Below are 17,208 nucleotides of genomic sequence, written 5' to 3' on the forward strand. Positions count from 1 at the left end.
TCTGACTGTGTCTCTGATTGTGTCTCTGACTGTGTCTCTGGTCTCTGGTCTCTGACTGTGTCTCTGTCTCCGTCTCTGACTGTGTCTCTGACTGTGTCTCTGTCTCTGACTGTGTCTCTGACTGTGTCTCTGTCTCTGACTGTGTCTCTGACTGTGTCTCCGTCTCTGACTGTGTCTCTGTCTCCGTCTCTGACTGTGTCTCTGTCTCTGACTGTGTCTCTGACTGTGTCTATTGTCTCTGATTATGTCTCTGACTCTGACTGTGTCTCTGACTCTGACTGTGTCTCTGTCTCTGACTCTTGTCTCTGGCTGTGTCTCTTGTCTCTGTCTCTGATTGTGTCTCTGACTGTGTCTGTGTCTCTGACTGTGCCTCTGTCTCTGATTATGTCTCCGTCTCTGACTGTGTCTCTATCTCCCTCACTAAGGCCCAGACAGCTGTAACCTGGGCAGTGAGGACAACGGTGGCTGTGAGTACCTGTGTCTCAAAGCCCCCCAGATCACAGAGCACTCCCCCAAATACACCTGCGCCTGCCCCACAGGACAGGACCTGGGCCCCGAAATGCGTGCCTGCATGCCAGGTGAGAGGGTGGGTGTTATAGTGGAGGCTGGTGGGAGAATGGGTGTGGGTGGGTGTTAGTGGAGGCTGGTGGGAGAATGGGTGTGGGTGGGTGTTAGTGGAGGCTGGTGGGAGAATGGGTGTGGGTGGGTGTTAGTGGAGGCTGGTGGGAGAATGGGTGTGGGTGGGTGTTAGTGGAGGCTGGTGGGAGAAGGGGCTCAACTGGTATCGTTCCCTTCATTCCATTCTATCCGTTACCATAAAGCCCATCCTCTGATTTAATGTGACCCCAGCCTCTACTACTGTGTGGGATTTGACTTTATTTTAGGTTTTGATAAAACTATAGTAAAACTATATGATCACCTTAAAGTCCAACCGTGTTCTAGTCTAATTGTGTTCTAGTCTAATTGTGTTCTAGTCTAATTGTGTTCTAGTCTAATTGTGTTCTAGTCTAATCGTGTTCTAGTCTAATTGTGTTCTAGTCTAATTGTGTTCTAGTCTAATTGTGTTCTAGTCTAATTGTGTTCTAGTCTAATTGTGTTCTAGTCTAATTGTGTTCTAGTCTAATTGTGTTCTAGTCTAATTGTGTTCTAGTCTAATTGTGTTCTAGTCTAATTGTGTTCTCGTCTAATTGTGTTCTAGTCTAATTGTGTTCTAGTCTAATCGTGTTCTAATTGTGTCTAATATTGGTCTAGTCTAATATTGTTCAGGTCTAATATTGGTCTAGTCTAATATTGTTCAGGTCTAATATTGTTCAGATCTAAAATTGTTCAGGTCTAATATTGTTCAGGTCTAATATTGGTCTAGTCTAATATTGTTCAGGTCTAATATCCTGTTAAGACTCCCATTCCTGTGCAGGTAGCGTGACTACAGCTCAAGCTCATTACCATAACGCACAATGCGCAAAAATATTCCTAAAAATATTTAACCTCCACACATTAACAAGTAAAATAGCTCAAATGAAAGATAAACAAGTTGTTTATCTAGCCAGCAAGTCAGATTTCTAAAATGTTTTACGGCGAAAACATAGCACATATTTATGTCAAACCACCACCGCAGACATAGCTCATTAGCATAGCCAAGTAGGAAAAAATATGCAATCAACAAACGCAGGATTAAAAGAAAAATCATTTCACTAACCTTTTGAAATCTTCATCAGATGACAGTAATATAACATGTTACACAGTACATTCATTTTGTTTTTCAATAATATGCTATATATATCCATAAATCTCTGTTTACAATATACTAGGAGTCGGCGCTCCAAACGTACCATTCTGGCTCCTCTACATTGGAGTCGACAGAAACCCAAAATTAACACATAAATATTTCCTTACCTTTGCTGTTCTTCCATCAACAGAACTGGAAGGGATTATACTTACCAAAACAGCGTTTAGTTTTCAAGTCTGCGTCTTTCGGTTCTCAAAATACACGCATTTCGGTCAAAATGTAGGCAAAAATTGAAGTGGATGCGCACCAAAACGTTGAAATTATATATTATATGTCGAGTTAACTTGTCAAACTAACTTCATAATCAAGCTTTAACATGTTATAAAGGTGTACAGCAATTTTGAGAACAAACAGAAACACAGAAACACTTGACCACTGCGCACAGAAAAGTGACAGGTTTTTTTGAGTGACTGGGAGCTTACCGCGTGCTCAAACTCTCACGAGCGGGCGATTCTCACAATGAGAAGCCCCATTGAAAGCTGAGATCACGCTGAACACGTGGAGACTGTTCCTGGCGCTGTAACTGTTTGGGAAGGGTGTTTGCGATGACGTCAAATGTGGGCCAACTTTTCAGATGAGAAGAGATAGTTTGGGAGAATGCAGATTTTGAGAGTTCTGCTTTACATAGAGACAAAATTTAAACGGTTTTAGAAGCTTTAGAGTGTTTTCTATTCGAAAATATTTTTTTATTTGTATATATTAGCAACTTTTGACAAAAATGTATCATGTTTTATATGGGTACCCAATTCCTCCAGAAGGGGCAGTAATCAGGGGTAGCCTTAACAGGATATTGTTCAGGTCTAATATTGGTCTAGTCTAATATTGTTCAGGTCTAATATTGGTCTAGTCTAATATTGTTCAGATCTAATATTGTTCAGTCTAATATTGTTCTGGTCTAATATTGTTCTGGTCTAATTGTGTTCTAGTCTAATCGTGTTGTAGTCTAATCGTGAATAATGATAAGTGAGAAAGTTACAGAGGCATAAATATCGTACCCCCCTGTTATTGGTAATGGTGAGAGGTTAGATCATATCCCCAAGACATACTAACCTCCCCTGTTATTGGTAATGGTGAGAGGTTAGATCATATCCCCAAGACATACTAACCCCCCCTGTTATTGGTAATGGTGAGAGGTTAGATCATATCCCCAAGACATACTAACCCCCCCTGTTATTGGTAATGGTGAGAGGTTAGATCATATCCCCAAGACATACTAACCTCCTGTTATTGGTAATGGTGAGAGGTTAGATCATATCCCCAAGACATACTAACCCCCCCTGTTATTGGTAATGATGAGAGGTTAGATCATATCCCCAAGACATACTAACCTCCCTGTTATTGGTAATGGTGAGAGGTTAGATCATATCCTCAAGACATACTAACCTCCCTGTTATTGGTAATGGTGAGAGGTTAGATCATATCCCCAAGACATACTAACCCCCCCTGTTATTGGTAATGGTGAGAGGTTAGATCATATCCCCAAGACATACTAACCCCCCCTGTTATTGGTAATGGTGAGAGGTTAGATCATATCCCCAAGACATACTAACCCCCCCTGTTATTGGTAATGGTGAGAGGTTAGATCATATCCCCAAGACATACTAACCCCCCCCCTGTTATTGGTAATGATGAGAGGTTAGATCATATCCCCAAGACATACTAACCCCCCCTGTTATTGGTAATGGTGAGAGGTTAGATCATATCCCTAAGACATACTAACCCCCCCTGTTATTGGTAATGGTGAGAGGTTAGATCATATCCCCAAGACATACTAACCCCCCCTGTTATTGGTAATGGTGAGAGGTTAGATCATATCCCTAAGACATACTAACCCCCCCTGTTATTGGTAATGGTGAGAGGTTAGATCATATCCCCAAGACATACTAACCCCCTGTTATTGGTAATGGTGAGAGGTTAGATCACATCCCTAAGACATACTAACCCCCTGTTATTGGTAATGGTGAGAGGTTAGATCATATCCCTAAGACATACTAACCCCCTGTTATTGGTAATGGTGAGAGGTTAGATCATATCCCCAAGACATACTAACCCCCCTGTTATTGGTAATGGTGAGAGGTTAGATCACATCCCTAAGACATACTAACCCCCTGTTATTGGTAATGGTGAGAGGTTAGATCATATCCCCAAGACATACTAACCCCCCCCCTGTTATTGGTAATGGTGAGAGGTTAGATCATATCCCTAAGACATACTAACCCCCCCTGTTATTGGTAATGGTGAGAGGTTAGATCATATCCCTAAGACATACTAACCCCCCCTGTTATTGGTAATGGTGAGAGGTTAGATCATATCCCTAAGACATACTAACCCCCCCTGTTATTGGTAATGGTGAGAGGTTAGCATGATCTTTGATCCTCTGTAACTTTCTCACTCATCATTATTCACGATTAATTCAGAATTATCTGTAACCATGGTAGCATCCACATTAATGTAAAAAAGTTATTTGAAATATATTATATTCTTATTTACAATAAAAGTGACTCCAAAATGACACAATACATTATTTACCATTCATTTCTTTAATATGAAACAACCAAAACTGCAAATGCATCTAACAAGTTTGTAGAGTCATTGTGTGCTTGGAATATGGGACCAAATACTAAACTTTTGACTACTTTAATACACTATAAGTGAATTTGTCCAAATACTTATGACACTTCCAGATGCGGGGACTAGATACATAAAGTGCTTTCATTTCCAAACAGTTGATGAAAATACCCTTCAAATGAAAGCTGACAGTCTGCACTTTAACATCATAGTCATAGTTTCATTTCAAATCCAAAGTGCTGGAGTACAGAACCAAAACAACAATAAAATGTGTCACTGATCCAATACTTTTGGAGCTCATTCTATAAGTGAATTTGTCCAAACACTTATGACTTCTTTAAATGTGGGGACTAGATACATAAAGTGTTTTCATTTGTAAACGGTAAAACAGAAATGTATGAAAATACCCTCAAATGAAAGGTGATATTCTGTGTTGTTGCATCTCATGAAACATTTGATCTCAAATCCAAAAAGCTGCCGTGTTGAGCCAAATTCAACGTTTTAGCTTCACTCTCCAAAATAAATTGATAAACTATAACTAATCCTCTAGCAAATGAGACCACTACCACATCATCACCTGTGGCCATCACCACGGCCGCCAACGACAAGGTCTCCCCTCGCACTTCTGGGTTGTCCCAGGCAGACGCCGGGGTGCCCCACCTCATCCCAGCCCCCTCCAGCACCCCAGAGCCCCCCCCTGGGGTGGAGGAGAAGGAAGGCCGTGGTTTGGATCCCACTGCTGACACCAACATCCGGGTCACCTCCACCACAGTAGGCTTCGTCGTCAAGGAGGACAGCAACCTCTCCCACCACTGTGAGTGTGTGGGTGTTTGTATCTGTGCAGTATCTTTGTACTCTGTTTAACAGACGTAAATAAGTGGCAGTCAGCTACATAGTAAAATAGATTTGACAGCACACCATAAAAAGGCTTTAATTATTCATGTGTTCCCCTTGTTCAGCAATTAGCGTGGATGTGTAATTTTCAATAATTTAGAGACATAGAAAAAAACATTTCACCTAGCAGGCATGATCATATAAAATGTCATTATTGTGTGTGAGTGTGAGACTAGAAATGGGTATATAGACTACATGACCAAATGTATGTGCTCATCGAACATCTCATTCCAAAATCATGGGCATTAATATGGAGTTGGTCCCCCCTTTTGATGCTATAACAGCCTCCACTCTTCTGGGAAGACCGAAGACCTTCCACTAGATGTTGGAACATTGCTGCGGGGACTTGCATCCATTCAGCCACAAGAGCATTAGTGAAGTCGGGCACTGATGTTTGGCGATTAGGTCTGGCTCGCAGTCGGCGTTCCACATCACAAAGGTGTTCGATGGGGTTGAGGTCAGGGCTCTGTGAGGGCCAGTCAAGTTCTTCCACACCGATCTCTACAAACCATTTCTGTATGGACCTGGCTTTGTGCACCGTGGCATTGTCATGGAAACAGGAAAGGGCCGTCTCCACAAGTTGGAAGCACAGAATCATCTACAATGTCATTGTATGCTGTAGCGTTAAGATTTCCCTTCACTAGAACTAAGGGGCCAAGCCCGAACCATGAAAAACATCCCCAGACAATTATTCCTTCTCCACCAAACTTTACAGTTGGCACCATGCATCGGGGCAGGTAGGCTTCTCCTTGCATCCGCCAAACCCAGATTTGTCCGTCAGACTACCAGATAGTGAAGCGTGATTCATCACTCCAGAGAACGCTTTTCCACTGCTCCCAGAGTCCAATGGTGGCGAGCTTTACACCACTCCAGCCGACGGTTGGCATTGCACATGGTGATCTTAGGCTTGTGCGCATGGTGATCTTAGGTTTGTGTGTGGCTGCTCAGCCATGGAAATCCATTTCATCAAGCTCCCTACAGTTATTGTGCTGAAGTTGCTTCCAGAAGCAGTTTGGAACTCTGTAGTGAATGTTGCAACCGAGGCCAGACTATTTATACACACTAGGAGCTTCAGCACTCAGTCCCTCTCTGGGAGCTTTTGTGGCCTAGCACTTCGCGGCTGAGCCGTTGTTGCTCCTAGACGTTTCCACTTCACATTAACAGCACTGACAGTTGACATGGGCAGCTCTAGCAGCACAGGAATTTGATGAACTGACTTGTTGAAAAGGTGGCATCCTATGGTTATGGTAGTAAGGAGAGGGGAGAGGGGAGCAGCTGGTTATGGCAGAGGGGAGCAGCTGATTATGGCAGAGGGGAGCAGCTGGTTATGGTAGTGAGGAAGTAGAGAGGAGCAGCTGGTTATGGCAGAGGGGAGCAGCGGGTTATGGCAGAGGGGAGCAGCTGGTTATGGCAGAGGGGAGCAGCTGGTTATGGTAGTGAGGAGCAGCTGGTTATGGTAGAGGAGCAGCTGGTTATGGCAGAGGGGAGCAGCTGGTTATGGCAGAGGGGAGCAGCTGGTTATGGTAGTGAGGAAGTAGAGAGGAGCAGCTGGTTATGGTAGAGGGGAGCAGCTGGTTATGGCAGAGGGGAGCAGCTGGTTATGGCAGAGGGGAGCAGCGGGTTATGGCAGAGGGGAGCAGCTGGTTATGGCAGAGGGGAGCAGCTGGTTATGGTAGTGAGGAGCAGAGGGGAGCAGCGGGTTATGGCAGAGGGGAGCAGCTGGTTATGGTAGTGAGGAGCAGAGGGGAGCAGCTGGTTATGGCAGTGGTGAGCAGCTGGTTATGGTAGTGAGGAGCAGAGGGGAGCAGCTGGTTATGGTAGAGGGGAGCAGCTGGTTATGGTAGAGGGGAGCAGCTGGTTATGGCAGAGGGGAGCAGCTGGTTGTGGCAGAGGGGAGCAGCTGGTTGTGGCAGAGGGGAGCAGCTGGTTATGGTAGTGAGAACGCAGAGGGGAGTAGCTAGTTATGGCAGAGGGGGAGCAGCTGGTTATGGCAGAGGGGAGCAGCTGGTTATGGTAGTGAGGAGCAGAGGGAAGCAGCTGGTTATGGTAGAGGGGAGCAGCTGGTTATGGCAGAGGGGAGCAGCTGGTTATGGCAGAGGGGAGCAGCTGGTTATGGTAGAGGGGAGCAGCTGGTTAGGGGAAGCAGCTGTTATGGCAGAGGGGAGCAGCTGGTTATGGCAGAGGGGAGCAGCGGGTTATGGCAGAGGGGAGCAGCTGGTTATGGCAGAGGGGAGCAGCTGGTTATGGTAGTGAGGAGCAGAGGGGAGCAGCTGGTTATGGCAGAGGGAGCAGCTGGTTATGGTAGTGAGAGGGGGGAGCAGCTGGTTATGGCAGAGGTGAGCAGCTGGTTATGGTAGTGAGGAGCAGAGGGGAGCAGCTGGTTATGGTAGAGGGGAGCAGCTGGTTATGGCAGAGGGGAGCAGCTGGTTGTGGCAGAGGGGAGCAGCTGGTTATGGTAGAGAATGCAGAGGGGAGTAGCTAGTTATGGCAGAGGGGAGCAGCTGGTTATGGCAGAGGGGAGCAGCTGGTTATGGTAGTGAGGAGCAGAGGGGAGCAGCTGGTTATGGCAGAGGGGAGCAGCTGGTTATGGCAGAGGGGAGCAGCTGGTTATGGCAGAGGGGAGCAGCTGGTTATGGCAGAGGGGAGCAGCTGGTTATGGCAGAGGGGAGCAGCTGGTTATGGCAGAGGGGAGCAGCTGGTTATGGCAGAGGGGAGCAGCTGGTTATGGCAGAGGGGAGCAGCTGGTTATGGCAGAGGGGCAGCTGGTTATGGCAGAGGGGAGCAGCTGGTTATGGCAGAGGGGAGCAGCTGGTTATGGCAGAGGGGAGCAGCTGGTTATGGCAGAGGGGAGCAGCTGGTTATGGCAGAGGGGAGCAGCTGGTTATGGCAGAGGGGAGCAGCTGGTTATGGTAGTGAGGAGCAGAGGGGAGCAGCGGGTTATGGCAGAGGGGAGCAGCTGGTTATGGCAGAGGGGAGCAGCTGGTTATGGCAGAGGGGAGCAGCTGGTTATGGCAGAGGGGAGCAGCTGGTTATGGTAGTGAGAACACAGAGGGGAGCAGCTGGTTATGGCAGAGGGGAGCAGCTGTGTGTGTGTGCGTGCATGCGTGCGTGTGTGTTATAGAGAGGTAGGTATAGGGCAGGAGGTGACTGTGTACTAATGAAGGCTTTATAGAGTTTATGAATTAGAATTAGGTAAGGACAGTGCCAATGTAGTACAGCCCTGTCCCAGGGGTCTTGAGGGGTAACACAGCCCTGTCCCAGGGGTCATGAGGGGTAACACAGCCCTGTCCCAGGGGTCATGAAGGGTAACACAGCCCTGTCCCAGGGGTCCTGAGGGGTAACAGCCCTGTCCCAGGGGTCCTGAGGGGTAACAGCCCTGTCCCAGGGGTCCTGAGAGGTAACAGCCCTGTCCCAGGGGTCCTGAGAGGAAATACAGCCCTGTCCCAGGGGTCCTGAGGGGTAACAGCCCTGTCCCAGGGGTCCTGAGGGGTAACACAGCCCTGTCCCAGGGGTCCTGAGGGGTAACAGCCCTGTCCCAGGGGTCCTGAGAGGAAATACAGCCCTGTCCCAGGGGTCCTGAGGGGTAACAGCCCTGTCCCAGGGGTCCTGAGGGGTAACAGCCCTGTCCCAGGGGTCCTGAGGGGTAACAGCCCTGTCCCAGGGGTCCTGAGAGGAAATACAGCCCTGTCCCAGGGGTCCTGAGGGGTAACACAGCCCTGTCCCAGGGGTCCTAAGGGATAACAGCCCTGTCCCAGGGGTCCTGAGAGGTAACACAGCCCTGTCCCAGGGGTCCTGAGGGGTAACATTGAGACATTGAGAAATGGCAGTTGTGTAACATTTGATTTTCTCTTTCTCCCTCTTTCTGTCACTATCACTCTCTCTCGCTCACTTTTAATTCCCCTCTTCCTTTTCTTCTCTGACACTCCCTCTCTGTCTTTCTCTCTCTCCTTTTCTTTCTCCCCCATCTCTCTCGCCTTCTCTCTCTCTTGGTTTATTTCCTCTCTCTCTCTTTCCTCCTTCCCCCCCCCTCTCTCTCTTCTCTATAGCTGGAAGTGAACATTTCCTCCTTGGTGAGAACCTGACAGTGGCAGTTCTGGGAGTAATGATCCCCATAGGTAAGTACATGTCCACTCTCTGTACTCCACGGAGGCTGCTTCTCCTGTCCCACCTGCTCTAATTTATCTCCTATCTACTGATCCTGGTTCAGTTTGGACGAGAGGGACCATGACTAGAGACTTGGCCCTATTCTCCTATCCACTGATCCTAGTTCAGTTTGGACCGGAGAGATCATGCCTAGAGCCATGGCCGCTCGCAGAAGCCATGGTGTGTGTGTCTTGACATTCTGCTACTGCATATCCATCCATTTATTGTCTGTGTTGGGTACGTTCCAATCAAAACAACCATAGACCTTCAGGTGGCCGTGGGTTTGGTTGCATATATTATTGCAGGTAGTCAGAAAACGCATAGAGATGGAGGTAGTCTAAATGGATGAAAAACTGACTGAAACACCTGGGGGCGAACTCGATTTGTCCAATAAGAAATGTTATTTTCGTTTTACGCTGCAAATGATTGCGTTGCGTGCCCTAATGAACGTGACCCTGTCATTCTGTCCTTTTCTGGAGCATTTTTATCATAATTCATGCGGAGCCGAGGCTTTACGTGTAGGGTACTGAGGTCATAGTGAGGGCATATGGGCAATGCTAGTCTCTCCTAACCTTCTTATTACAGAATAATGGACACACTGGTGGTCACAGGGACAGCAGAAGACTCGCCAAGGTGAATTAGATTAGCAGAGAATTAGCCAATAAGCAGAAAGAACCCAGCCATGTTTGGGCTGACCCCCTTCACCTGACCCCATTCCCTAATCCTTTATAAGGTGACTTAGACAGGACAGGACTTACCCATATAATGTAATAATGTCCTCAAGCATAAGTAATGGCATCGTGATGATGATATGAGTTTTTACTCAGGGATTGTTAGTAAGTCACTCTGTACTAAAATGTAAATAAATTACAATGAACTCTGAGATTATGAAATGATGTCACCTTTTTGCTCTGAAGATAATCTGGAACTCCTTTTGGAATCCAGCTAATATTACAGTGTAATACATCTGCAGTTAAAGCTAACCTGTAGTAATACTCAATTGAAATATAATGTTGAAGTAGCTAGTGAAGGTAATGTTAGCTTCTACATACTGTAAGAAAGGATGTCTTCTAGACACCCTTGTCTCTCAGTCCTTAAATGCATCAGTTAAATATACAACCCTTAAAGATTCTAGTAAACCCTCAGTTTTATGAGCTTGCTGGACAGTTAAAGTTCCTCTTTGCCAAATCCTACTTCGCTGACCAAAAGTCCAGTCCATAATAGCCACAGTTTTTCATGAATACTGACTCAAGCACAGTTTTTGCGAAGATCTCTCAGAAATGACCCATCTGACAGGACTTGATGTCATGGTTACGCATAGCCTAGCTGCCTCCAGAAGTTCTGAGACAACCATAATGTTGCCTAGATAATTGTTTTTCAAAGTAATGAGATTATACCTTGATGATATTAATGGCAATTGATCCACCAGCCTAGCAAAGAAATCTCCAACACAAGGCCAGTTCCTTCTGCGTCCTCCTCCCCGCTCTGTCCCCCCGCATGCCTTAATTTGCTCTACTTCATCTCTGTGCCTTTCGTGTCACGATGCTCATGCTCCGATGACATTAACGCTCCCCCATCTCCCCTGTGTCCCCCCTATATCCTTCCCCTGCCACTGTGTGTTAAACGCATGCAGTTCCTATTGTTGCCACAGTGATCTTCGGCCTGCTCTGCACCGGCGTCTACCTGGTTTGGCGGAACTATCGCCAGAACGCCACCAAGAGCATGAATTTCGACAACCCTGTCTACCGCAAGACCACAGGCGAGGGCGAGGAGGACGAGATTCACATCGGCCGGACGGATGGCATCATGGGCGGCCACCACGGGCACCACCCGTACCCGGCCGGAGTGGGGTGTGGCGTAGTCGGCGGGGGCGGAAATACATGCCCACAGTTCATTGCGCTGCCACTAGGTGGCAGTATGCCTGATCCGGGGACTCATTGGTACACGGAGCAGCCTATGCTGTCTACTACGGCGAAATGAGTATGGAGACAAGACAAGATGGCCGCTCAGGAGGTTAATTTTCAAGATGGCCGCCGCTCAGGCACACGCACACACAGTACTGAGGTTACAGGTCACTCAAGCTGACTGACTTGTTGAATGGATGGACATATGATGTTATGATATCATCACATCCAGCCATTAAGTCCATGATGTGCCAGTTCATTACACAAGATCGACAGTTTTACACTTTCTACGTTTTTAAATGTGATGTCAGAGTTTGGGTGGGTTCCAATTGAATTCCTGTCAATTTAGAAAATTTATAAGAATTCAGTTCATGATTTCTCTACGTATCAATTGAATTTAGATACATTTCCTCACTGGACTTGAAAAGGAGTCAACTCCAATTCTGTATGTTTTTCATCCACTTTTGATCAATCTAAGCAGTATTGAGTTGTGTTATGTCTCACGTTTAAGGGCGAGAGGAGTTACAAAATATTATTTTAATCCTTGACTTTTTAAATTTAGGCTCTCCATTTTTATTTCCCTGGTGGAACCTCCATTTTCTGGAGAGACTTTTTAGGAGGAGGTTTAAACCACGGCAGCACCTTAGTAGATGGGACAATCTGTACGGTTTTAAGATATTAATTTAACATGTTTTATTGCTCACCTCATTATTACTAAAGATGTCATAGTGTTTAGTTATTCTGGTCGGGGCATTTGTCTTGGAGTGGAGTGAAAGGTTTAAGAGAGAGTGTGTGGGCTTGTGTGTGAGTGTGAGTTTGCTTGTCTGTCCCAGCATTTGTGTGTGGATTTATGTGTGTGTGTGTAAACCTGTGTGTGGATTTACGTGTGTGTGTAAACCTGTGTGTGGATTTACGTGTGTGTGGAAACCTGTGTGTGTACTTTCTCTCGCCATTGGAGAGGAGTTTTGCATCCTTGTTGATATCCTGTGAAGTACAGTTGAGCCGTGGCAGAAACCTCTGTGATGTTTTCTTTATTGAACCACAAAGGCTATCAGAAGGCAAGCAGGGAATAGGAGGGTCATGGAGAGGTTTTGGTGGGATCCAAGAAAAAACTGAAGGCTTAGCGAGAGAATCCTTTGTAGTTATTAAGGGTGGCCTGGATTTATAGGCCCAGTGAAAATACGTCTAATTACCAGCTAATGGCTAAGGTTATCTGTGTTAGGCAGGATAATGACAACAGAGTTGGCTGAAGCAGAAATAGCCAGCTTTCTGGCTAGCATGCTGATTATCAAGGCTAAAGCGGAAATAACTAGCTTTCTGGCTAGCATGCTGTTTATCAAGGCTAAAGCAGAAATAACTAGCTTTCTGGCTAGCAGGCTGTTTATAAAGGCGAAAGCAGAAATAGCTAGCTTTCTGGCTAACAGGCTGTTTATCAAGGTTAAAGCAGAAATAACTAGCTTTCTGGGTAGCAGGCTAATGTGTATCTAGGCTAAACCAGAAATGGCTATTGGCTACCAGGCTAATTGTTAGCTATTATTCTTCTCTCCTTTTTAGCTGTTTTCCATGGCCATGGTTAGTAAATGTGTCATCTGTTTTTGGTGATTTTATTCTCCCATCTGCTCTCTTTGTCAGAAAACTCATACACACACAGTCACTCACCCTCGATAGATCACACACAGGCATGCATATTCACTCACCCTTCACAAGCACTCCACAATGCCCCTGTCCTCGTTCTTTGAGCAGATGTCATTGTGAGCTTTCATACAGGAGGGCAATAGTAGGAGGTCTCTCATACAGGAGGAACTCAGTAGGAGGTCTATCATACAGAAGGAACTCAGTAGGGGGTCTACCTATCATACAGGAGGATCTCAGTAGAAGGTCTAACATACTGGAGGATCTCAGTAGAAGGTCTAACATACTGGAGGACTTCAGTAGGAGGTCTAACATACTGGAGGACCTCAGTAGGAGGTCTACCTATCATACAGGAGGATCTCAGTAGAAGATCTAACATACTGGAGGAACTCAGTAGAAGGTCTAACATACTGGAGGACTTCAGTAGGAGGTCTAACATACTGGAGGACCTCAGTAGGAGGTCTACCTATCATACAGGAGGATCTCAGTAGAAGGTCTAACATACTGGAGGAACTCGGTAGAAGGTCTAACATACTGGAGGATCTCAGTAGAAGGTCTAACATACTGGAGGAACTCAGTAGAAGGTCTAACATACTGGAGGACCTCAGTAGAAGGTCTATCATACAGGAGGATCTCAGTAGAAGGTCTAACATACTGGAGGAACTCAGTAGAAGGTCTAACATACTGGAGGATCTCAGTAGAAGGTCTAACATACTGGAGGACCTCAGTAGGAGGTCTATCATACAGGAGGAACTCAGTAGTAGGTTGATTGTTGACAGAAGGCTCCTGTCAGGTGATTTGGGGGCCTAGGCTACGTGGCAGATTTAGATTTTGTCCCAAATGTCACCCTATTCCCTTAATAGTGCACTACTTTTGACCAGGACCCATGGGGCTCTGGTCAAAAGTAGTGCACTATATAGGGGATAGGGCGACAGTTGGTATGCACCTCTCAACAGTAATGAGGTTCGGTCAAGTTGGATCCTCCGGTCAGTAAACACGGCCCTCCTTTATCCCCCTCTTTTTTGTCCCCCTCTCTTTTGTCCCCCTCTCTTTTGTCCCCCTCTCTTTTATCCCCCTCTCTTTTATCCCCCTCTCTTTTGTCCCCCACTCTTTTGTCCCCCTCTCTTTTATCCCCCCCTCTTTTATCCCCCCCTCTTTTGTCCCCCTCGAATTTTGTCCTGCTCAAATTTTGTCCCCCTCTCTTTGTCCCCCTCTCTTTTGTCCCCCTCTTTATCCCCCTCTTTTGTCCCCCTTTTTATCCCCCTCTCTTTGTCCCCCTCTCTTTATCCCCCTCTCTTTTGTCCCCCTCTCTTGTCCCCCTCTCTTTTGTCCCCCTCTCTTTTGTCCCCCTCTCTTTTGTCCCCCTCTCTTTTATCCCCCTCTCTTTTGTCCCCCTCTCTTTTGTCCCCCTCTCTTTTATCCCCCTCTTTTTGTCCCCCTCTCTTTGTCCCCCTCTCATTTGTCCCCCTCTTTGTCCCCCTCGAATTTTGCCCCCTCGAATTTTATCCCCCTCGAATTTTATCCCCCTCTCTTTGTCCCCCTCTCTTTGTCCCCATCTCTTTTGTCCCCCTCTCTTTTGTCCCCCTCTTTGTCCCCCTTCTTTGTCCCCCTCAAATTTTATCCCCCTCTCTTTTGTCCCCCTCTCTTTTGTCCCCCTCTTTTATCCCCCTGTCCTTTTGTGCTGTCTGTCACACTAGTGCTCCGCTGTGCTGGGTAAATAGACATTTCAGAGTCCCTTCCATTGTTGTATTTTTGTTCACGGAGACCGGCAGGATGGAATGGGAATGAGTGAGATGGAGGGTGTGTGTGCGTTTTGTTTATGTTCATCCCACAGTCATATTGAAAACTTTTTGTAGGCTCTTTGTTGCACAGCCCTCTCAGAATGCCTTCTATGATGTTTGTATTGCATAGGGAGGTGTGTGTGTGTGTGTGTGTGTGTGTGTGTGTGTGTGTGTGTGTGTGTGCGTGCGTGCGTGCGTGCGTGCGTGCGTGCGTGCGTGCGTGCGTGCGTGCGTGTGTGTGTGTGTGTTTGTCAGGGTGAGTGCACATGAATTTGTGTATTTGGGACCGGAGTAGCTGGCAGGGGGGAGGGGTTGAAAATCACGATTTGTAAATACATTGTCATATTGCAAAAAAAAGTTGGATAAATTATTATACAATTGTGTAAAAGAAAAAGATGTACATAAGATTTTAGATAAGAAAAAAATTGTTGATGCCGGTAAATTAATTTATTTGTATAAAAGAACACTGTATTGCCTGATTGTACGAAATATGAATTAACCACCAAAGTGTTTTGTGTTGTCGCTTGGTCTTGTTTTCATCTGATATCCTTTTATTTTTCCAATTTTTATTTTATTTATTAGTACAAGTCATACAAGGTGGTTCATCCTCAATATTCTCAATATCATCTCATTGTCTTTCATCCTCCTATGTTTAGAAAATTAATTGTTGTTTTCTCGTTCCTTTTTTCTTCTTTAGGTCTTTTTTTTACACTGTTTTGCTGTGGGAGGGAGATGGGTTCTTATGTACATGAAAATAACATCTGTACTCAAATTGCCAAAATGGTCTGTCACCTTTATTATTTTCTGAAGTTATTCTTAAATATTTCTATATATTGATATATACAATTTTATTGAACATCTCTTCCTTGTGTCTTTTCTTCCGACAAACCCTAGACCGTCATGCTAGCTGAGAGACCACACAAACCCTAGACCGTCATGCTAGCTGAGAGACCACACAAACCCTAGACCGTCATGCTAGCTGAGAGACCACACAAACCCTAGACCGTCATGCTAGCTGAGAGACCACACAAACCCTAGACCGTCATGCTAGCTGAGAGACCACACAAACCCTAGACCGTCATGCTAGCTGAGAGACCACACAAACCCTAGACTGGCATGCTAGCTGAGAGACCACACAAACCCTAGACTGTCATGCTAGCTGAGAGACCACACAAACCCTAGACCGTCATGCTAGCTGAGAGACCACACAAACCCTAGACCGTCATGCTAGCTGAGAGACCACACAAACCCTAGACTGTCATGCTAGCTGAGAGACCACACAAACCCTAGACCGTCATGCTAGCTGAGAGACCACACAAACCCTAGACCGTCATGCTAGCTGAGAGACCACACAAACCCTAGACCGTCATGCTAGCTGAGAGACCACACAAACCCTAGACCGTCATGCTAGCTGAGAGACCACACAAACCCTAGACCGTCATGCTAGCTGAGAGACCACACAAACCCTAGACCGTCATGCTAGCTGAGAGACCACACAAACCCTAGACCGTCATGCTAGCTGAGAGACCACACAAACCCTAGACCGTCATGCTAGCTGAGAGACCACACAAACCCTAGACTGTCATGCTAGCTGAGAGACCACACAAACCCTAGACCGTCATGCTAGCTGAGAGACCACACAAACCCTAGACTGTCATGCTAGCTGAGAGACCACACAAACCCTAGACCGTCATGCTAGCTGAGAGACCACACAAACCCTAGACTGTCATGCTAGCTGAGAGATCACACAAACCCTAGAACAGGGCTCCGGGCAGCCGAGCGGAAATGGAGGAAAACTCGCCTCCCTGCGGACCTGGCATCCTTTCACTCCCTCCTCTCTACATTTTCCTCCTCTGTCTCTGCTGCTAAAGCCACTTTCTACCATTCTAAATTCCAAGCATCTGCCTCTAACCCTAGGAAGCTCTTTGCCACCTTCTCCTCCCTCCTGAATCCCCCCTCCTCCCTCTCTGCAGATGACTTCGTCAACCATTTTGAAAAGAAGGTCGACGACATCCGATCCTCGTTTGCTAAGTCAAACGACACCGCTGGTTCTGCTCACACTGCCCTACCCTATGCTCTGACCTCTTTCTCCCCTCTCTCTCCAGATGAAATCTCGCGTCTTGTGACGGCCGGCCGCCCAACAACCTGCCCGCTTGACCCTATCCCCTCCTCTCTTCTCCAGACCATTTCCGGAGACCTTCTCCCTTACCTCACCTCGCTCATCAACTCATCCCTGACCGCTGGCTACGTCCCTCCCGTCTTCAAGAGAGCGAGAGTTGCACCCCTTCTGAAAAAACCTACACTCGATCCCTCCGATGTCAACAACTACAGACCAGTATCCCTTCTCTCTTTTCTCTCCAAAACTCTTGAGCGTGCCGTCCTTGGCCAGCTCTACCGCTATCTCTCTCAGAATGACCTTCTTGATCCAAATCAGTCAGGTTTCAAGACTAGTCATTCAACTGAGACTGCTCTTCTCTCTGTATCACGGAGGCGCTCCGCA

The 17,208-nt window shown here is 46.5% G+C and overlaps 1 protein-coding gene and 1 long non-coding RNA gene across 3 annotated transcripts in view; both read left to right on the forward strand.

Moving 5' to 3' along the window:
- The window catches only part of LOC118376836 (low-density lipoprotein receptor-related protein 8-like), a 212,158-nt gene extending 198,045 nt beyond the window's left edge, over positions 1-14,113 (forward strand). Inside the window, exons 15-18 of one of the 2 annotated variants that reach the window (XM_052463390.1) lie at positions 426-578; positions 4,905-5,168; positions 9,295-9,363; positions 11,025-14,113. In XM_052463390.1, coding sequence (XP_052319350.1) covers positions 426-578; positions 4,905-5,168; positions 9,295-9,363; positions 11,025-11,371 — 833 coding nt within the window. In that variant the 3' untranslated portion in view covers positions 11,372-14,113. The remainder of the gene's footprint in view (positions 1-425; positions 579-4,904; positions 5,169-9,294; positions 9,364-11,024) is intronic. The other variant, XM_052463391.1, reaches the window with a different exon arrangement.
- On the forward strand, positions 3,186-4,305 carry LOC127907579 (uncharacterized). The gene is made up of 2 exons (XR_008064984.1): positions 3,186-3,589; positions 3,917-4,305. It is a non-coding gene; the product is annotated as an uncharacterized LOC127907579 (long non-coding RNA).
- Positions 14,114-17,208: the final 3,095 nt, after the last annotated feature.

This window comes from Oncorhynchus keta, chromosome 15 (assembly GCF_023373465.1).
Source record: "Oncorhynchus keta strain PuntledgeMale-10-30-2019 chromosome 15, Oket_V2, whole genome shotgun sequence".
Taxonomy (NCBI): domain Eukaryota; kingdom Metazoa; phylum Chordata; class Actinopteri; order Salmoniformes; family Salmonidae; genus Oncorhynchus; species Oncorhynchus keta.